At 38.6% G+C, this 22,776-nt stretch overlaps 1 protein-coding gene and 1 long non-coding RNA gene across 2 annotated transcripts; both read right to left on the bottom strand.

The window, feature by feature from the left end:
- Window positions 1–1,485: 1,485 nt before the first annotated feature.
- SNRPB2 (small nuclear ribonucleoprotein polypeptide B2) lies at window positions 1,486–9,918 on the bottom strand. Its single transcript, XM_026668483.2, has 7 exons — window positions 9,769–9,918; window positions 9,014–9,093; window positions 8,097–8,269; window positions 6,379–6,519; window positions 4,406–4,459; window positions 3,350–3,438; window positions 1,486–1,950 (listed from the first exon to the last, which is right to left on the bottom strand). The coding sequence occupies exons 2-7, from the start codon at window positions 9,075–9,077 to the stop codon at window positions 1,791–1,793; spliced, it is 681 nt and encodes a 226-aa protein (XP_026524268.1). The 5' UTR covers window positions 9,078–9,093; window positions 9,769–9,918; the 3' UTR covers window positions 1,486–1,790.
- Window positions 9,919–14,897: 4,979 nt separating this feature from the next.
- On the bottom strand, window positions 14,898–22,088 carry LOC148133045 (uncharacterized). The gene is made up of 2 exons (XR_015746248.1): window positions 21,818–22,088; window positions 14,898–16,884 (listed from the first exon to the last, which is right to left on the bottom strand). It is a non-coding gene; the product is annotated as an uncharacterized LOC148133045 (long non-coding RNA).
- Between the last annotated feature and the right edge of the window lie 688 nt (window positions 22,089–22,776).

Genomic DNA, 22,776 nt, shown 5'->3' with positions numbered 1-22,776 from the left:
ATGCAACAGGCATTTACATGTGCTAATTCTATACTGTATTTTGTTGTCTTAACTATATGTTGTTCTCCATTATCCCTTGTTGTCTATTCTTAGTATATCTCATAAATCAGTGCTTAAGAGTCATAAAAATACTTGACTTTGATCTATGGCATGAATTGTTACTAAATATACCGTATCATCTTCATAGGGATACAGCCATCCCATTTTAACCTCAACAATATATGGGATTGGCCAAATTCAAGCATAATTCTAGGGATATTAGGAGCTATTTCTAGACATAGGACATAGGCAGGAGAGCAGCTCTACTCTCCCACAAAATTGGTATTACCTTTAGGGCTTAGTCAGTTGCCTAGGTGCACCTACGTTCCTTCTAAATTAAAAAGCTGGTGTCAGGATGAACATGCTACTAATATGTAAATAAAATATTGGCATAAGGCATTAGAACATAACTAAGGCTAAATTTACAATTACATTGCAGCAAGGCCCTGTATAGTGTAACAGTTATTAAACCAAGACTGCAGTCCCCCCCAGGTTGAGTGATTTAGGGCTAATAACTCATAACAGTATCTTGCAGGATTGCCATTTCAGAAATAAAAGAGATGTCCCAGCATGCAATATTATTGGCATATTACTTTCAATTGTGAAAAGATTCTGGATAAGCCTTCACACAATATTCTTAGTATAGGAACATTGTGTACAATAGTGTACTGTACCTTACCAAGTGCATGTTTTAGATGAAACCTGGAAATTTGCAAATTACATGGAAGACAGTGTCTTTCATATCCATCTCTACATTTATGAATATATTTACATAACTACATCACCAGATTTAAGATATTATCTATTACTAGACAATGTTAAGCATCACTGGTTACATTTATTTTCATATTTGGCATTAAGTCATCCCATCAATTACAGTAGGCTCTAAAGAAAAACTTTTTAGAACAACTTTAGATACAAGGCACTTTTTTTTTCAATTCTACAAACGTACGCCCATCCATATGTATAGATGTCAATGTGACGAACAAGTACAATCCCACTGTGCCTTATTAACTCCTAATGAAAATTTGGAGGCAGGAGTGGGTAGAAAACTTTTTCTCATCAAAGGCAGCATTTGCTTAGGAGCGATATTTCCATAGGCCATATTCTAGCAATAAATAGAGATGAAGTCGGCAGGAAACAGAGATCAATACAAAAGGAAATGAGGCCACCCACTTTCTTCATTCCTTTACTTCCCCAGCAGTTATTGCTAGGGTGAACATGGCTCTCCTCCCCCCGCCCCCCGCTGCCCCCAATTCCCTTGCAGGAAAGTATTATTAGGGCAAAACTCATTCCTTATAAACTTCTATGTTGGAACTTGGACCTTTGGAGATGCTAATCATAACTGATGAAATGTAAACAACTTCAGATTAGAATTTTCAATTTCTGGACTGGTAATTAGCTAAATTTAATAATTTTGACATGAAACAGCAATCACAGATGAACTCTTAAGAAACAAGTTTTATTTCTTATTAAGCAACTTTTAAGGATCTGAATATCACAGTATCTTAAACCAATTTATGTACATCAACAAAAACTAACAGTGGTCAGCAGAAACGTTAGCATTCCTTGAACATGTTTAGAAATGCAAACATGCCGACTAGATGAAATTCCAAGAGTTTTATATAACATAGTTTCCTTAAAATTAAGGAACCATCCTTTAACTTACTCACCCCTGCCCTAAAAAAAACCCATGGCACATGAAAAAAAGCACATTAACAAGTTTTTTCAAAAATCTGAGTTCATTGCCATCACTTTTTGGCATACGTAATTTTCATTGCATGTGACGGGGTAATTTTAAATCCTTGGAGGGCATCCCGAGCAGCTCCAGCCTGTCCTTCATTTTCAAATTCCACAAATGAAATGTCATGTCTGCCAGGAACTAGGCGCACTTCTTTAAAACCAGGGAACCTAAACAAAAAATATTTATATTATATAAGTTTATATCATTGCCAGTCATGGAGCTAGACTTACTTTGTTAACAAATGATAGCTTAAAACTGAAGTTCATTCTTAAACAATAATTGAATACTACTGATCTGGGCAAGCCAGAAAAGGAAAAGCAGTAATACATTTTCCACCCAATGAAAATGATGTAATTGACATACAGAAAGTTCAAATTCAGAAAAGTTTGTAATGATAAAGTTCATAATTAATTAGTGAACAGTAATACTATATACAGTTTTGAAAAAAATTTATTCAGCAAATCTGCAATCTGTCCTACATACAATACTCATCAAACACTTCTATATTCTATAATTTGTCATTAAATAATCATTTTAAAAAGTCATCTTCAATTACATGAAATGGAATTGGCAACAATCAGAGGGAGGAGGCAGTTGAAAAAAATAAAGAAAATGGGTAGAATTAATATGGCTATGAGAGAATTGCAACTGAATTGTAATTTGATGGAATATCTGAACTGAATTGCTTGCCAAGTCAACTCAGTTATTATGTATTATTAAGCTTGTGTACTGCCTGACTCCCAACTGCTGTGGCATATTCAGATTCCAAACCAATTCAAAAATTGGATTCAGCAGACCGTTTAAAACAGTCTAAATGTGTCAATGTTTTGAGTCAAAGTCCTTTTCAAACAAAATCGACACTTTGAACCAAAAGGACAAATGAATTAAAACACATCTGTAAAAGTAAGACAGTAACCTCTATTAGTACATTGTTGAACATTAGTGCCAAAAATATGGATTCGTTCAGTTTGAGCAAAAGCTGAGAGGCCTATCTTTAAATCAGGACTCACAATGCAGTGAATTTCCAGTCTTCAAATAATTATGAGTGACAGTTTGAAAGGAAGTAGTGTTGCCTTCCCTATGCTGGTGTTCTTAGGAGCATGACACTTCATTTTTAACCATGCTGGCAAATAATTTCAGAAGCTAACATCCAAAACAAAACTGGGGTAGGCTGAAGTCAAGATGCCTACAAGGTACATATCCTTTGTCTGAATTTAAGCATGCACTGAATTTAAGCATTTACTTTTCAGTCATACAGCCGTAAAAATCATGTGCAATCAGTGTAATACTCATAAACCTTTCAGCTTAAACCAGGAAGCCCAGCTTCTTGTATTGTCCATACATCATTCCTGAACATCTCTAGGAAACTACTACCGGTACAAATAAGAAAAGGACAATAAAAACTACATGATCTCAGTCCTGTGTATTCATAGCTTTAGCCTATGTAAAATTGTTGACAACCAATCCCATGTAATTTACTAAATCGATGTCAGTGAGCTATATTTTGAAGTAATTACATATCAGTATTGCATCCAACATCTTTGAAGGAGAAACATATGCACTTACTGATTAAATAGCATTGATAACATCATTTCATTTGTCTCTTCTGGTAGGTTGTTGAGGAAAAGTATATGGTTTGGTGGATTATCAGGCACCTGTAGTAATAGAAGTGGTAAACAAAGTGATACAATAAAGGACAGAACTGGGAAAAATATAAGCCGTTTCTATATTTCATAAGTTTCAATGTTAAGTAAGTAAGCCTAAAATAATCTGGAAAATTACCTTTTTATTAAAGAGTCTGTAAAGTTTCACTGACTTAACTGAATTTCTTTTACTGAATTTAGTGAAAAGCCTGGATCTGGGAGCCAGTGGAGACATTTGGAATTCTGAGAATGTATTTGTAGTTAGCCACAGAAAATACCTTCAGCTGTGACCCTAGTCCTGTGATGGCGAACCTATGGCACACGTTCCACAGGTGGCATGCAGCGCCTTCTCTGTGAGCACGCGAGCCATCACCCTAGTTCAGTTCCACTGCGCATGCCTGGGCACCTCCCACCTCTGCTGCACACGCATGGGGAGGTGGGGCATGTGCGCCCTCCCCCACATGTGTATGCATGGTGGGAGGGATGGTGCGCATGCACAGGGGTGGCTCACGCTTTGGGTATTCCATCTGGAAAAGGTTCGCCATCACTGCCCTAGCCTGTTACCAAAATGATATTTATCAGAAGATGAACTGATAGACGATTGTTCTCTTTCACCTACTATCATCTTTTCTGAGGAAACAAATATCATTCCAATACCACATAAGATAGAAATCAGTATTTTTTACTTTTTATGAATGCCTGCAGGGCTATATAAAGACTAGATTCAATCTTGGGAGATAACAAATATTTTTGAATCTTGCAGCAGGTTAGGTTTCATTATTTTTAAAAAATTATTAAAACAATAAATCTGAATATAAAGATTCTGCTTTTGCCTGTCCTTACTGCAAAATTAAAGTCTGAAGCAAACAATTGGTTACAATTTTATTCACAAGAAATACATCTGCTTATTTACATGTTATTCAAAAAAGTCAAATATAGTGATGGGATTGTTTAGTTGTACTAAGGCAGTAAGGTTTACCTGTTGATTCTGTGAAGCATTTCCTTGAGCATTTGCTGAATTTTGATTTGCTCCCTATTACAAAATAAAAATAGTGTTTAAAAACTTTATTCTTTTTAATCACACAATTGTATTACAAGAATAAACTTTAGACACAGATACAGAACAGCTGACTCAATTTAAAAAAAAAAGATTTTTAAGAAGGCCAGAATAGTTAGGAGATAGTGTGATTTAAGGGGAAAACACTGAAATGTAATTTTAAGAATTGACAAAAATCCTACAGTCTTAAAACATTTAGAGACTACATCTAGGGATCTTTTCTGCCATAGCAATTTTACAAAGCATGAAGTACTGTATTTTTCAGACTATAAGACGCTCCAAAGTATAAGACGCACCTAGCTTTTGGGTGGGTGGGGGGAATCTGCCTCTGCTTCCAAGCAATTTGCCTCCTTCAGCAACAGTCTGGTCAGCTTCAGCACAGTACAGGTGGCGGGGATTGGAATGGGCCGAAAATGAGGTGCACAGAGGCCAAAAATGGGGCATGTGGAGGCGGCAATAGGCAATGGCAATCCCTGCAGCCAGAAACAGCTCATTGTTGGGAGGCTGATCCAACCGACAATCAGCTGCTTGTGCTAAATCAGGCTGTGCTGAAGCTGACCAGACTGTTTGCTATTTGCTGCAAGGAGGCAAATTGCTGGGAGGCAGAGGATGAAGGGTGGGGGCTGGCAGGTGGGCGAGGTTCAGCAACATTCATTGTGTAAGACGCAGACATTTCCACCTACTTTTGAGTGTGTCTTATACACTGAAAAATATGGTAAGTTTATGGGAACAGGAATTTACTAGGGAATTTTACTGCTTTCATGCAGTGTTTATAAGTTTTCACAGATTTTTACTGAGCTATAAGAAGACAGAAGAGTAATTGTCTGTTTGGAAGGTTGTTTTGTATTTTTCCTACTGTTTTCTGTCTTTTCTATAAAATTAAAAAAGGCAACTGATCAGTATTTTTAATAGTATTAGGGATGTATTTTAAAGGAGATTAGATGAGTTACCTGTGGGGGATGTTTTGATAAGTAGTCTTTGTGTTACATCCATTTGTTTAACAACCATTCAAAGTTACAGCAGCATTATAAAAATGGATTTATGATTAGTCCTTGAAGGCTGGTCCTTGGCTATGGTAGTGTCCCCACAGTCATGTGATCAGCATTCAGGCATTTGGAGATCTTCTCTTTTGCTGTGTCCAACTGCTATTTGGTGTCTTCTTCAACTGCCTTCTTTCAGCTTTTTGCCTGAAGCCCTACTAAACAGGTGCTATGTTGGTCATGCTGGGCAGGCCCCCCTGCCTCCCCCTCTGGCACATAAAGCCCTCAACCAAGTATCTGCCAGCAATCACCACCAGGCATTTGGCCACACACAGGGACGGCCTTGAAAATTTCACCTCATTGCTGCTGAGAGGATTGTCTCAGTTGATAGTGGCACACAGTGCAGAGGAGTCATAGCCCTGGCCCAGCAGTGGCACCCACCTGCCTACAATTCCTAGCATTCACTCGTGGCATCTGCTCTCCATCCTAGCTCTTATCTGCTGGCCAGCTTGCTTGGCACTCCTGCCTCTTTCCACATTGCAGTCATGTGAGATCCTCACTTAATGATCCATATGGGCACAACTGGGATGCCAAGATTGCCCTTCCTAAACAATGCAATTATGTGACCTTCTACTTTACTACCACATTGCTTTGTGACAGAAATTTTGATCCCAATTGCTGTCAAAACCTGAGGGTTGCATGTATATAGATTTAGGCAGTAAACAAGGAATAAAACTCAACAGTTTAAATAGCCTGTTCTATTCATCTGGAAGCACTCCGAGAGAAACACATGCCTTTCATTCAAATCACATAAAACTAGCAAAATGTCAAGAATGTTCTAATGAACATATAGAGCTTCATAACTTATTTGTATTACTTATGTCTAATGAGAGATATGCTAAAAATGTTTCTTACCTGGTTTGGCTTCTTGTTGGCAGCATTTGCAGCCTGTTCCAAGGATTTGGTCTTCTTTTTCTCTTTTCTTTTCTCTTTATCAGCAAATGTACCACGCATTTTAGAAATTACTTCAGAGTCTGTTTTTGCATACTGAATACGCTATTTTCACAAAACAACATTTCATGAAAACTGAATATTTTGCGGTAAGCTCAAGAGCAATCTAAGAGAAATCAATATGAATTCAAGTGCACAAGATATCCTGCTCTTTAACTCTCTGAAAAGTTTAAAGTATATCCTATACTGAGATCTAGAGATGAATAGAATCCCTTGCACCTGGCCTGCGTGCACTGAAGTATTTTGGGCAATTTACTATCAAAAATTGCAACATTATTCCAACAGTGAATGAGTAAAATGGATCGTTATTACAGCCAAATGTCAGAGATAAAAGATACAACTGAAAATAACTTAAAAAAAGCAGACTAATACAAGCAATTGAGATAGTTGATACAAAAAGTATGCTTATAATTGTGGATGACCTTTCAATAATTGATGCCTGCTTTTCACGGCTGCTTCACGGTATTTTACTATGGACTGAGTTATAAATGATTTAGTCTAAAATGATTTAGTCTAAAAGAAGGATGAACATATATTTATTGTCAGACTGTCCAGGGTAAAAGAGGTAGAATACAGACATATGAATATTCCTAAAGCTGGTACAACAAAATAACACATGTTGGACTGTTTTCAACAACTTCCACATGGCAAATATATTGCTCAAATGGGATTTTAGAATGTTTTTCTTGTGGTAATGCCAATAACAAAATACAGTGCCATGCCTAGAAGAAAGCTTTTTTTAAAAAAAATTGAGGAATGTCAGTAAGAGGAAATAAATTGGCTGTTTCCCAAAAGCCTCCTTTCACCTAAATTCTATTTCTCTCCGAAGTCATAATGTTATTACATTATCTAGTCTCAAACCAATAAAAATGTTAACAAAAAATAAAGTTTTCAATCATGGATAAATACTCATCAAAGGAAATTCACTTAATTCTTTCATATGTTCAGCTGATGTTTCGGTTTGTTCCCTGCAGATTTCTACTGTTCAAATTCAGCTTTTAACATACAGTGAAATCTTAATTTTGTGGACCTCAATACAGCAGACTAAATTTCCAATGATTTGTATTATTTATGTAATTTCACCAAATAAATGACATAAATGGTTCTACTTATACAATTATATTGAAACTGATATTCATGAATGGATACCCCTCCCCATAATCAGACCATAAATACAGTTCCACTTGTTTCTAATCAGTCCAAAATGAAAGTTCTCTATGTGGATTCTAAGCTAGTAGAATTATAAATTATTGTAAAATTCTGATTATACAAAAATGCATCACAGATAAAATATTTTATATTCAAAATGTTATTTAAGAAAATGAATTGAAACGCAGCTACTTCTATATGTTCGGCTTAGAAGTTGGTTTCATTACTCCAAATAAGTGGATATGTAGGAGTTAAGAAATATTCTCTGAGCATTGGTATTAACCACTGAAATGAAAATTAAAATATCTTTCCATCTACAGTAGATCTAGCAGGATGTAAATAAAGGGCTTTCTTATCATATTGTGTGTTAATTCATAAAGTTAGTTTAAGAATGTAATGAAAAATCAGAACTTTGTAAGATACTGTCCACATACCTATACTGTTTGTTATGTGGTAAATATTTAACAACTTACCATTGGTTTGCCATAAAATGGGAAACCTTGTAACTGCCTCAGAGCATTGGTGGCTGATCCAAGCTCTTTAAATATAATAAAGGCTTGTCCTCTCATCTTCATTGTTTTTAAAGCCACAATATCCACCACATGACCAAATTGAGAAAATAGTGCATATAAAGATCTTTTGAGTTCTGTCAGGAGGAAAAAAGGATAGGACATTGCATTATTTGTAGTTACTTAAAAGAACATTCAGAACTTTATAATTGGTAGATTATCATATTAACTGTTATTATAGTGAGTATATGATTTGAATGCAGAGATTCCTATTTCTAAATGAAATCTTTACATAGAATTTAAAATAAACCAAGATAATTCCTATCAATAATCCTTACAATACTGGGCCAGAAACAGTGATTTTCTGACTCAGTAAAAGCAATTCACAATGTGCCTTTGTTTTTAAGAAAGAGGTAACAATGGTTTAAAGTAGGTCATAGATTAATGAAATCTCTTAACCTTTATTTATACATATGTTCTGGAAACATAAAAGTATCAAATACTATTATCTTGATTAATCAGCATTTTCTTCAGTCAGCAGAAGCACGTTTCTGGATACCAAGTGCTGTGGTACAGGCAACATATATCCTATATCATTCATCTCTCTCTCATAAACATCTAGGTGGGCACAGGGCAATTAGACCTCTGCAGTATATGACAGGCCTTTTCCCCCATACATTCTCAGAGAAAAGGATCACAGCCTAATCTAAGTCCAGTTATGCTCCAAGTTAAAGTAACTGTAGATTTGTGACCTGGAGAAATTAATTTTCTTTTCAAACTACAATTTGCTAAAGACCAATTCATGGCTGAGAAAGAAAGGAATAAGAATTGGCATATGTCCTAATTCATTAGGATTCAATTAGGAATCATTTATTTCATACCTTCTTTTTTAATTTTATCATTCACATTATTGATATAAAGTGTATGGTTTGGTCGAATATCCATCTTCCAATAGGCTGACCTGAAAAATAAGATATAGCACATTCACATATCCTAGTTTCTCCAAAAAATTAAAAACACCATACATTAATCCACAATAACTCTTCAGAATCTTCTAATTCAAAAAGGCAAACATGATTATTATACTGGTAGTTATACACTTTTGGGGATGGGAAGGGGAGACCAACCTAAGGATATGTGTGTGTGTATCCTTACACACACACACTTGTTGAATTTTCAGAGAATAACAAAAGCAAATCTTGGTCACAACCTGATTGTATTCTCTTCTAAAATATAATGAACAGATATTTCTAAAACAATTTCTAAAAAATCTACTCCGCAAAAACACTGAATAAAAGCATTACCAGTTTTATGTTCGAGCAACAACATGAAAAATTTCTTTGACTGCTTCATTTCAATTGCCACAGCCATTTAAAGAAGGTAATCCCATTAAGAGACTTTCGGCAAAGCACGTTAGTAACAGGAGCACCACGTAAAGTGCTTTACTCAACTGTATTGTATTGTAATACCAGCAATTTCTTAATTTCTTCCAAATTTTCCTCTCGGCATTACACTGGGGTGTGACTGCCCCACTGTGATCCCCGCCTGGGAGGAGGAAGGACACGGGAGTCCCTCCTCTTCCTCACCCGCGCGCGATTCACGCTCTATTCCAAATTTCTATTGCGACCCCGCTCACCTTAAGAAGCCCGGGACGATGGAGATGACAGGAGAGCCTTTTCTCCCTTAAAAAACAAAACAAAAAAACGGAATAACTGCCGAGCCAAACAACTTGTCTACCCCAGCTCTTCTTCACGTGCCACTACTTCCGCCTGCTCCTTCCGTTTCCGATTAAACCTGCTTAGAAAAGACCATTCGTTCAGCCACTTCCGGTGTTCCACAATTTATAACCATGAAGAACTCTATCGATCTGAGGCTAATATATTAGTATATTTAACTTCCGGTTAAAAGTACCCAAAAGAGGGGGGCGGCGGCATTCTGGGCCCTCTAGGCCATATCATCTCTATGATAACCTGTCGTACTTTGGAAAACTTGTTCAAATTGTAGCCGGATGTGGTATTAATTGAGTGAAAGAGCATAGAGCTATAAAATAGAAGAGATTGCAGTCTCTTCTCGTGGCAATCAAATTGACCCCATAATACTAGTTGCCTCACTCCCAGACCTCGATCTTAGGTTGCAGGAATGCGCATGTTTCATTGGGTTCGAAAGATACAGGGCGCTCGTGTTCTAAGAAGCTTGGATTGTCTTTTCATTCGATAACAGGAACTTAATAGAAATATTCTTAGTGTGCAAGAGGCATGTGCCCAACTTTGTATCAATTGAAAACATATTGTGCCACCTGATGCACTTATTTTATGACACAAGTGTGAATATATAAGCTCAGGTTAAGATTCCCAAGACTTTCCATTGTTTTGTGTTTCAACTTTTTTGTTATGAATACCTCTCTGAAATTCAAACTGAATTCACTCCGTCAATGCTTTTGACATTCAAAAAACACACTTCCAATAAATACGGGCTTTGGGTTACTTTGAATTAACCTTCGCTATAATTCTAATGTCAAAATACTTCTGTTGGAATAAACTGAGATCCAGTTTACTCACAAAATATCAGCAATTGAGTTCCAATGGCATATATCATGTACTGGCTGTAGTATATTTGGCTGCCTAAGGCAGATTAATAAATGCTGTTATCCCCTGTATTAATACATATACCGTATTATATGCATACTGTACCCAATAATATTTTGGCAATATTTTTGCAATACAAAACTCCCCAAATGGATCTCTTTCAAATAAAAGGAGCAATAATATTAATACAAGTAGTCCTAGACTGACAACAGTTCTTTTACTGACCATTTGAAGTTACAATGGCACTGAAAAAAGTGACTTGATTATTTCTCACACTTACTGACTTGTAGCATCCCCATGATCATGTGATCAAAATTCAGATGCTTGGTAACTGACACATATTTGACAGTTGCAGTAACCCTGGGTTATATAATCATCTTTTGCGGTCTTCTGAAAGTTAACAGGGAAGCCAGATTCACTTAACAACTGTGGCAAGACAGGTCGTAAAATGGGGCAAAATTAATTTAACAACTGTCTCAGCAACAGAAATTTTGGGCTCAATTGTCATAAATTGAAACTACTTGTACAAAAAAACCTTTGAATAAAAAATAACGAACTATCCTTTCAGGTGCACCTGTTTCATTGCATAAGAATTTAAGAGGACAAGTTCTTAAAATTCACTTTTTAGTCTAAAAAATTGTCTATAAAAAGTAACCATTTCCCAGAAATTGTCAGCATGCAACATATCAAAAAGTATAAATAAATAAATAATAAACAAACAAACAAATAAAGGCATCTTATTTCTAGCTCAAAAGGTACCCTCCTCCTTTTGATTTAGAAGGAGTGGGGAAACCCTTTTTCTTTTCTTTTTTAAAACAAGTTTTATTAGTTTTCAAAACACACAAATCATTATCCATTACATGTTTAAACCTTTTTCCATTATAAATTTAACAAGTCAGATAAACTATAATTCTGTTTTAAACCATTTCCATATAAACATACAAAAACCTCTTGTCCAATTTCTCTTTACTTCTCTTTACTCTTATTCAATTTCATTATTATTATTTCATCTATTTCTTTCTGACTTAGTTACCATTATTCTCATTCTATATTTCTGCAAGGTTTTATTAATTCTCCCCCCAAAAAAAAAAACCATATACACACAACACATAAAACATAAAAAAATCTTTTGGAAAGTAACTTGGACCCAGGTATCTCTCTCTTCATGGACTTCAATTATATTCATGCTCATCTTACATATCATTACTTATTTTATTTACCATTCTAAGCTTTCTATATTAACTTCTCCACATATTTCACTCTTCTTAATTCTATCTTAATTAATCATCTTAATTTGAGTCATTATATTTGTATCTTTTGTCCATTCTTTATTGTCCCTTTGTCTCGCTCCTTATAAAAAAAAAAAAAGAAGTTTCTCCTGAAATCACTAATCAGAGTATGATGCCTTTCTATCTCCCCCTAAATTAATCAAATTAACCTTTAAAATAACGCCCAATACCCAATCCGATTTTGCTTGGTACATTCTATCTAAATAGTACATCCAAAGTAATTAAATATATAGTTAAACAATAAATCTAAATATTAAAAACAAATACTATAGTAGAAATTTTATAATAACATCAATACCATAATCTTATTAAACTCTTTAATTAAAACTCAATATTCTAAACCTCCCATCATATTATTAAATTTTAAAACCAATCATTATTAAACATTTCAACATTTTAATCTCTTATCAACTCTTAAACCGTTTAAGTTTTCTATTTCTAATACCATACTACAATATCATCTTATGTACCTTGCAAAATCTTTTTGAAAAATTATATTTTATCCTTTATCCCTAAAAAAATTCCTTTTTTTCCCATTTAATTTCAAAACTTTGTAGCTTTTCTCCACCTTTTCCCTTTCTTTCTTCTCCCAGCAAACCTTTCTACCCCACCTTCTTCCAGCCTCTGCCCCACTGGCTTCCCTTCTCTGTCGTGTTCCTTTTCCCTTTTGTTTACTATCATTATATTGATTTTGCACCTTATTTTTCCCTTTCTTAAGTGTTTTTTAAATCTTAAGTCCTTTATTTCTCTTCCTTTCACTCTTCCTTCTTTCTTGGTCGAGTTCTGAAATTTATTAAAAATGGCTTCCTCTCCTTCTTCTTCTTCTGCTGTCTTCATCTGTTGTAATGTTTGTTGATAATTAATAAGTGCCATTTCTAAAAAAAGGAAGGCTTCTTTCAGACCAGATTTACCATTTTTTTTTGCTTGTTCATAATCTTTTCTCAGTTCCTCAATAGAAAGAGCCATTATAAATCTTTTCTTTTCCCCTTCTTTCTTCTTACAACAACCAGAATATTCCAAAGAAAAAATAAAACAGTCCCAAAGTTATCAATCAGTCCAAACCAAGGCAGAGTTCTCACTTTCTCCTCCTGGGGTAGTATCAATCAAAGAAAAAGAAAGTCCAAATCTATTTCTTAAAATCTTATTGCAATATATTTTAGTCTTCAAATCCTTAAGGCATCTCCTCCAACAAAGTCTTAACATACAAATATTTTTTTTTAGTCCTCTCTCTTCCCACTCATTGCTTAAAACCAGTTTTCACCTAAAAGAAATAGGTTTCTTAATATCCACTTATTTATTCCGTAGGAAAAGAGGGTAAGCTTTCCTTTCAGCACCATCAAACTGCCGCTTTTTTCCTCTTCTAGAAGGTATCATTCAGAAAATCATACTTTTCAGGAATTTTGTTAAATATGTCTTAGAGTCCTAGGAACCAAGAAAACTTTCTCCTTTGAAAAACTTCTCCACTTCCTCCCCGCGCATTCTTACCCGGCTGCCAGCTCTTTGTCGGCCATTCGGCCGCCGCCCGCCCTGGGAAGGGGTTCTGCCGGGGAGGGGTCTGCAACACCCCCACCCCTCCGATCCCCCACCTCAGCTGCCCCCAGGGCAGCCTACCCGCACCGCCGGATCGGAGCCCCAGTAGCGGGCAGGGATCGCGGCCGCACCGCCGCCGCAGCCGACAAATACCACCACCCTTTTCAATGAGCTTTCAATTCCAGCAGATTGGTGCAGGGGCCTCCTCCATATTTTTGTTCTTTTGCTAATTTGTTATTTTACATGTGCATCTTTACGTTGTTGTTCCCTCCCAGAATTGTAAGATTGGCACTTTTAAAAATATTAAAATGGTAACAACAGATTGTAGGTTAAGGTTTAATTAATCAAAAATTGTATTTAGGTTTACTGGGTTCCCCAAAGAATGTATTTGAAAGGATGGTTATGTTTTTCTATGCTGGAGGTATAAAAATGAGGGTATACTGATAGATGTGATAAGGACAAGTAGTATTTTTAAGGATTGTATATTAAAGTTTAGCAGTAGTTTTATGGGAAAATCTGTAAATTTTAAAGGAGTTATGTAATGATATACAAGAGTTTTAAAATTTGATTATCAGGAATTGTGATTATATTGAGCATGGGGCGGCAAAAAGAATTATATTAAGAAAGTGGAAAATGATATTATTCTATACGTCAAGGAATGTTGTCAGAAAAGTGTGATTTATCTGTTTGGGGAAAGTCAAAAAGTGCACTATAGTGTTACTGTGGCAGAGATTCTGTGATATCTTATAATAATAGTAATTTTAAATTGTAATTTGTATTGTTCATGTTAGAATAGTGACTTAATTGGTAAACTAATGATCATTGAGAAGTATAAAATATAAGATAGACTTCCTCCTGCCCTCTTTTTTTCTTTATATTTTTAGTTTGTACTTTTATTTTTTTAAAAAAATCTCTTTAATATTAAAGGGAAGTTTTCAAGTTTTAAAAGCAGTAGCAGGTTGTTTTAATAAATATATTGAATCAGTGACGTGAATTGAGCCTGGCTACTGATAGTGCACTAGTGCTAATGCTTCACTTCTTTTATTAACTGGCATTCTGCAGTAACTGTTAATAGCTGAAATGTTCTCCAAGGACAGTTATCAAAAAGTTAAATAACTATCATTTGAACAAGAGATTAATTTAATTGTGAGTAACTAGCCAGGCTAATGAAAATAATATTTTGCCAATTTGTAGTAAAGACACTGTGGAAGTCTGTTTTGAATTAAGTAGGATTTCAGGTGATTTCATGGATATTATGGACTTTTCTTAGCATTGAGGCAGGATTGATATGCTATTAACTTCTGGAATTTTTAGAAAGTGTGGGGTGGGGGCTTGAAAGACCACCAAAGATACGATATTGATCCAAGGAAAACAGTTTTATTGTAGCATTTCTGCAGAAATGGGTTCCTACCCTGGCAGATGGGAGGAACCCAGAGCAAAATTTGCATTCTATTTTATACCCTAACCTACCGCCCCATCCTATGATGGCATGGTTTACAATCTACCTATTGAATTTCAGTATACAATTCATCACCTAATATGGCACATCAGGAAGTTAGATGCTTCCCAACACGTACACACTTTCTCAGAGCACAACGTGTGATTGTTCAATGTTTCAACTCTCCCTTGTACAGTAGAAAAGTATCAACTTGCAGTTTGAGGTTTGAGTCACAGTTACACAATACACAATGGATTTTATTCATGTTCTCCTCTTACAATTCCCCCCTTTTCTTCTTACACTCTTGACTCAAACTCAAGCAACAGATCCCCAGCCTCTTTCAGAGCCATCTCCTTCTGAAACATCATCAGAGGTTCTTCCTCCTGCTTCCCAAATCTTGAACCTACAGTTTTCCCCAATCTTCCACACATTGCTATTACACCAGGGAGACACTGAACACAACAACACAACATCGCACAGCATATAATAATTAATATAATTCCCATGATTGTAGATCTCAACCAAGCAGTGCTGGGAAGCCAAGACCATAATGCCCCCCACAGATCTGCCAATGAGGAATCACCTCCTTGTAATAATGGATTAGAACGAATGCGTTCCTCCATCATTTGCACTGTTTTTGTAATATTGGGTTGGAAATCATGGATATATATACACAGCAATGCGAATGAATCAAAGCACACACACACCCTTTTGCAGCTAATACAATGTCTAATGCATATCTATTTTGCAAAGCCACTTTTCTAACTTCAGAAAGTTCCGTGTTGAGCATTTTGATTGTCTTGATAGTATCATTAAACATGGCTACTGTAAAGTTATTCAGGATATGTAAATCTCTATAATTCATGGCTACTCCCAATGGTGCCAGCACTCCCCGTGCTATCTGTGTTTTCAACCTTCTCCCCAGCGTTAGTTCTGAACTGATTTCTCTTTTGTTCCGAATCCGTCCCTGGGGTAAGGTATTCAATTTATATATTACTGGTATCACGTATCCCATGGTACAAATCCCACTCCAATATGGTGGCATTTCTCTATACGCATGTTTCCCACACACCACCTAAAATTTTCCATGGCGTATGTTTGATTCGAAGTCCGAGTCCAATTGATTATATCTTCAAAATACATACATATCTGGTATTGGTTCTGATTAAAATAACTCAATGTCTGATAAGTGTTAGCATAACTGTGGTTACTACAGGATGAAGGCATATCAAAAGTTTTGTTGCTTTTTTCCCAATCACCCAAATCCACTCCTTTGGATACATTTCTCCTGAAACACGCATATGCTTTTTCTCTCAAATGGACAAATACCTTCCTGGTTATGTTTCTTTCCATAGGAGCCTTCTCAATTTCATTTCCCGTTGGTTTCAAATCCTGTTGACTTAGTGGGATTGCATGCAATGTTAAACCCTCCCCTGTCTTCCCTGGCATGTGCATGCACATCCAGCAGTTAGTTATGTTCAATGCTTGTGATACCTTCTTCAAATCCTTCATATATGTATTGTCATCCCATAAATCTGTTCCCAAGTCTCCAGCTGGTCCAATATATTGAGTCTGTCCTCCTGATGCAATCATCAGTACTATCGTCAAGGTGGTTAGCTCAGTCCAGGGTCCAATCTTCTTCATCTTTTTAAGGTGAGCTTCAGCGGCTGACCGTCCACTGGAACTGCCCTCCATGTAGAATTTGGATCTGGTGCCTTCTTGACTCTGCTGTAATGCGTCCAGCCTCCTTCTCGAGTGCGAACTGCAGATTCAGTTGTCAACAGCACCTGGTACGGGCCTTCCCAGCTAGGTTGCAGCTTCTCACTTCTCCAAGTCTTTACTAGGATCCAATCTCCAACTTCATAGGGGTGTTGGCTTCCCGCAAGTGGTGGTCGTTGGGCCAACAATCCCTGTTTATGAAGAGAAAACAAAGACCTGGACAGTGTCTGCAAATATTTTCTCAGAAACAAATCTTTAAATTCAGGTATAGGATTTCCCAATCTGACCAGATAGGGTCGCCCCGTTAACATTTCAAAAGGAGAGACCCCTGTGTCTTTCCTTGGGCATGTTCTAATTCTAAGGAGTGCCAGGGGCAGATTCTTTGTCCAAGGCAATCCATTTTCCAATTGGAGCTTGGTCAAGTGTTTCTTCAACTCGCCATTAGCTCTCTCCACCCGACCACTGGACTCCGGATGCCAAGGGGTGTGCAAATCCCATTTCACCCCAATCGCAGCCATCACTGACTGCAAAGTGTGTAAAGTGTGTTCCTCTATCCGAATCAATTGCTTCCATCATGCCATATCTGGGGATAATTTGTTCTAACAAGATCTTGGTTACCGTGGGGACTGTTGCCCTTCTGGTGGGATATGCCTCTACCCATCCTGTTAATTGATCTTTAACCACCAATAAGTACTTCCATCCCCACTTTTCTGGGAGCTCTGTGAAATCGATCTGAGTCCTTTGAAACGGCCAACTAACCAAAGGCCTTCCCCCCATTTCGTTCTTCCTTGCTGCCTTTTTGTTTACCTTAAGGCAGATCAAGCACTTCCAGCAAATGCTCTGAGCTAATGTCCACATTTTGGGGCTCCAGAAATGTGGTTTTACAACCATCACCAATGCCTCTGTTCCCCAGTGTCCCCCTTCGTGTACTTTTTCTAGAATTCCCCTCATTACATCCCTGGGGACGACTTTCACCCCTTCTGATGTTTTCCACCCATCCTCTGTTAGTATGCACCCTTCTCCTTCCAACTCGTCTTTCTCTTTCCCCTCTGGCTTCCAATTCTCATCCTCTTCTACTTCCAACAAGGGAATTGATACCATTACCAGTTCCACCTCCCCTGCCGCTTCTTTTGCCCATTTGTCTGCCCACCTGTTTCCAACTACCTCTGGGGTATTCCCTTTCTGATGAGCATTCACATGTACTATTGACACTTGATTTGGCAGTTGCAGGGCCTCCAGAACCTGTTCCACAAGCTGTAATTGTTCAACTTGTTTCCCATCAGTCCTGATAAAACCCCTCTCCTGCCAGATCTTACCAAAGGTATGGACCACACCCCAGGCGTATTTGGAATCAGTCCAAATTGTCACATCAATTCCTTCAGCCAATTCCAAGGCTCTCTTCAAAGCAAACAACTCGCACTTTTGTGCAGACCATGAAGAAGGAAGGGAGCCTTTTTCTATGACCTCCCCTTCTCCTGTCACAACTGCAAATCCTGACTTCCTTTTTCCTTCTTCAACCCTACTTGATCCATCCACAAACCATCTCTCCCCATCTTTCAAAGGAGTCTCTTCCAGATCCTCCCTCACCTTTGTCATCAAATCTACTTGCAACAAACAATCATGGTCTTCAGCCTCCCATTCCTGCCTTCTTCCTTCTAAAAATTCAGCTGGGTTCAGATTCCTATCTGTCCCAATCACTACATCAGGACTGGTTCTCAAAATGGTCTCATATTTGAGAATCCGTCCTTCTGTCATCCAAGTTGTTGCCAACTGACTTAGCACAGAAGTAACCTGATGAGGAGAATGCACCACCAGGGCCCCTCCAAAGGTTAATTTCTTGCTCTCTACTACCAACATAGCTGTAGCCGCCACAGCCTGCACACAGATTGGCCACCCCCTTACTACCGGCTCCAGAGTTTTGCTCAGAAAGGCGATGGGCTGGTACTGCCCCCCTCTCTTCTGTGCCAACACTCCTAGTGCCGTTCCCTGGGCTGCTGACACATACAGATGAAATGAGAGCTTCCAATTGGGCAAGGCCAAAACCGGTGCAGATGACAGTGCCTTCTTTAAATCCTCCCACTTCTCATCATCTCCCTCTAACCATTCTATACTCTCTCCTTTCCCTACCAACTTCCTGTGCAGGAATTGGGCTAACACAGTGTATTGGTCCACCCAGACTCTGCAATACCCCAGCAATCCAAGGGCTTTCCTGACTTCTGTCTTATTTCTGGGAGGAGCCAAGCTCATGATCCCTTTCACCCTCTCAGGATCCAGGGACCTCACCCCCTGCTGAATATAATGCCCCAAATATTTCACCTTCCTTTCCACAAATTGGATCTTTTCCCTTGAAACTGTCAGTCCTTGCTCCTTCAGCCAATTTAACAAAGCCACAGATGCTGCTTTGACCTCTTTCTCTTTCTCCCCAGTCAGCAACAAATCATCCACATACTGAATCAACGTGATCCCTTTCCCTTTCTCAAAAGACACTAACTTCTTTTCCAAAGCCTGTCCAAACAACAAAGGGCTCTCAGTATATCCCTGGGGAAGTACTGTCCACCTTAGTTGCTGTTTCCTTCCACTCTCAGGATCATTCCATTCAAATGCAAACAGGTCTCTACTTCTTTCCTCAAGGGGCATGCCCAGAAAGCATCCTTCAGATCTATCACAGTAAACCATTTGTCTTTAGGAGGGATTCATCCCAAGATAGTATAGGGGTCGGGAACCACCGGGAATCTGGGAACCACTATGCTATTGATCCTCCTCAAGTCCAAAACCAATCTATGTTTCCCATCCTTCTTCAACACAGCAAGTATTGGAGAATTAAAAGGTGACATAGTAGGCTCCAACATGCCCTGTTTCAACAATTTATCAATCACAGGCTTCAACCTCTCTCTCCCCCTTCTACTCATTGGATATTGTGATGTCCAAAGCTTTGTCACCCCAGGCTGCACTTGAATCTTGATTGGCTGAATGTTCATTCGCCCTACCTTCTCTTCTCCTGCCCAAACCTCATCCGAAATTGCCCTCTCATCTTCCACAGTCATCTTCCACATCCTTACTCCCTTCCCGTATCCCACAGCTGGATACCAAACGCAGGCAGCAGATCTCTTCCTAGCAAATTCACTCCAGAATCAGGAATATACAACACTTCAGCCTCAGTCACCACTTCATTCATTTCCAGTCTGATTTGTTCAAACACCCTCACATCCTGTGATTTTCCACTCACCCCCACTACTTTTATCACTTTCCTTGATCTATGTGCACCCTCTATCGGGTCACACACAGAAGTCCGGCTTGCGCCGGTGTCTATCAGGAACGGCCATTCCTGATGGTTAGGACCCACTGAAATGTTTACCAATGGCTCCCCGCAGGTCCTCTTAAAGGAGCCGGAACATCCCTAATCATCATACACTGCATAACTCCTCTCCCTTTGGTTGGTAGGACACTCGCGCGCAAAGTGTCCTTCCTTCCCACACCTAAAGCAGCTTCTATCCATTCCAGGTTGTCTCATTCCCATCCCTCTGAAACCTCTTCCTCTTCCTCTGAAACCTCCTTGCATTCCACCTCGCCTTCTCTCACCCTGGCCTCCCATTGCTCCCCTTACACAATCCACGCTTTTCTTCACCTCATTCTTTGCTGCAGCCTGCATTGTAGCCAACATCATTTGAGATTTCTGTCTGGTTTTCACAGTATCCCTGTTAACAAATACTTGTTGAGCGGTTTTCAGGAGATCTGTCATTCCAACTGCGCCCCAATTATCTAATTTTTGAATTTTCTTCTGAATATCTGGCCAGGCCCCAGTCACAAACTGCATTTTCAGCATGGATTCAAACGCAGGTGTGCTTGGGTCTACTCCAGAGTATTTTACCAGACTTTCCCTCAACTTTGTACAATAGTCACCAGGGGATTCATCTTTGCCTTGTGTTACTTCAAAGGCTTTGGTTAAATTCCTCCCCTGTGGCACAGCAATTTTGATGCCATTTAATATCATTGTTTTAAGGTCCCGCATATTCCGTCTATGCTCCTCATTTTGTATGTCCCAATCAGGAGTGGCCAATGGGAATTTCACATCTCCAGCAACCGCATTATCATTCCCCAGTTGTGATCTGCGCCAGACTTCTATTGCCCCTTGTCTAATCAAATCCCTTTCTTCTGGGGTGAATAGATGTCCCAAAACATACATCAATTCCGGATACGTGTAATCATTTGGTCCCAAAAACAACTCTAACTGTTCTGACACATTATTGGCATTTTCGTGAAGTCTTGGAAGGGTCTTTTTTAAGTCCCGTAGTTCACTTGCCTTAATTGGAAACACCGCATACATTGAAACCGCGTTTCCCTGGGCATTTACTCTGTTCGGGACTTCACGGAGGGGAAAGGCAGATGCCTGAGGTTGTTCCGGAAAAGGCAAGTTTTTTTACATTTTGTTCAAGTTGACGCAGTTCTCTCAGCAGCGGTCTATACAGGGGCGGCTGCTGAGAGGGAGGGGGTGATGGCGGCAGAGGAATCGCCGCTACTTGGTCTACCGGCACGTTAGGCACTACCGGAGCCTGCAGAATTGGAGGGGGCAACGGATGTGTCTTATACAAATATTCATCCGATCCCTCTTCGTTCTGCTTTGCGCAATATTGTCCCGCCGGTGGGTCAGGACCCTCAAAATTTACATGAAACCACACCTCAATATGTGGTAATTGTGAATTCATCTTATGTCCAATTATGTATTCTTTTAATTGATTTATCCAATAAATACTGGTCTCCCCGTCCGCAGCCCAGTGGTATGGGAATTTAGGTTCAATTAGAGGGTATTTTAGCCACCGGTTTCTACTAAGGTAGATCATATGTTTCTTCTCCAGCTCCTTCGTAAAGTGTTTCAGATTCGGGGAGAACCACTGCTGGAGCAGTTGTCCCAAAGGCGAATCTGTGGGTATTGGTTTCCTGCCATCTGATTCAGTTTCTAACTCCGGATAATCCCTTCCTGGATCCCCCAATCCCTTACTCTGTCCCTTTCCCATCACTTCCTTACTCGACTCACCAGTCCGATCCTCCAGCAAGCGCTGGATTCTCTCCTGAGAGTTTAAGGATTCCCTCCTCTAATCTTTTTCAAATGAAAGAAACAAGTTTTACCTGATCACTCCAGACCTCCGAGGTAGTGGATGTGTGGGCGTCCCCAACTCAGGCTTTCCTCTATTCTCTTTTCGATAGTCCCAGACTATCAGCCAGCAAAACGCTGTTTCCGAGGATCGTCTGGATTTCCAGTCGCCTCTGGAGCCGACCAGAATTTGGGGAGGAGGCACCTCTCAACGGGAGGTCATGGCCACTACTCACCTAGTCCCCGGCTTCCGGAAGACCACCGTTGAAGCTCCTGGCTGGCTCGCCAAAATTGTGGGGTGGGGGCTTGAAAGACCACCAAAGATTCGATATTGATCCAAGGAAAACAGTTTTATTGTAGCATTTCTGCAGAAATGGGTTCCTACCCTGGCAGATGGGAGGAACCCAGAGCAAAATTTGCATTCTATTTTATACCCTAACCTACCGCCCCATCCTATGATGGCTTGGTTTACAATCTACCTATTGAATTTCAGTATACAATTCATCACCTAATATGGCACATCAGGAAGTTAGATGCTTCCCAACACGTACACACTTTCTCAGAGCACAACGTGTGATTGTTCAACGTTTCAACTCTCCCTTGTACAGTAGAAAAGTATCAACTTGCAGTTTGAGGTTTGAGTCACAGTTACACAATACACAATGGATTTTATTCATGTTCTCCTCTTACAAAAGTTTCCCAGTCTAGCCTACAACTTTGATAATCCCTGGTGTTCTCCAACTCTAGTTCTAAATAATTCTGACACTTTCAAGCTCATTCAATTTCATTGAGTGCTGCCACCTGTTTGAAATAACAGGCCAGAATTTGTTATGTAAATATATACAGTACACTTTTACTTAGAGGTAATTAGCAAGATGGCTAACCTTATGTATGATACTGAATGATTTAAGATATTAAGGGCTAAAAAGTAATAATTATTATCACTAATTAAGTGAGATAATATGTACAGTACATCATACTTTAAACTGAGTAA

The sequence above is a fragment of the Notechis scutatus genome, chromosome 1, assembly GCF_049901735.1.
Source record: "Notechis scutatus isolate UNSWTSFEM ecotype Mainland chromosome 1, rNotScu1.2, whole genome shotgun sequence".
NCBI lineage: Eukaryota > Metazoa > Chordata > Lepidosauria > Squamata > Elapidae > Notechis > Notechis scutatus.
Note: the sequence above shows the minus strand (reverse complement) of the source record. Positions and strands in the feature narration are given on the sequence as shown.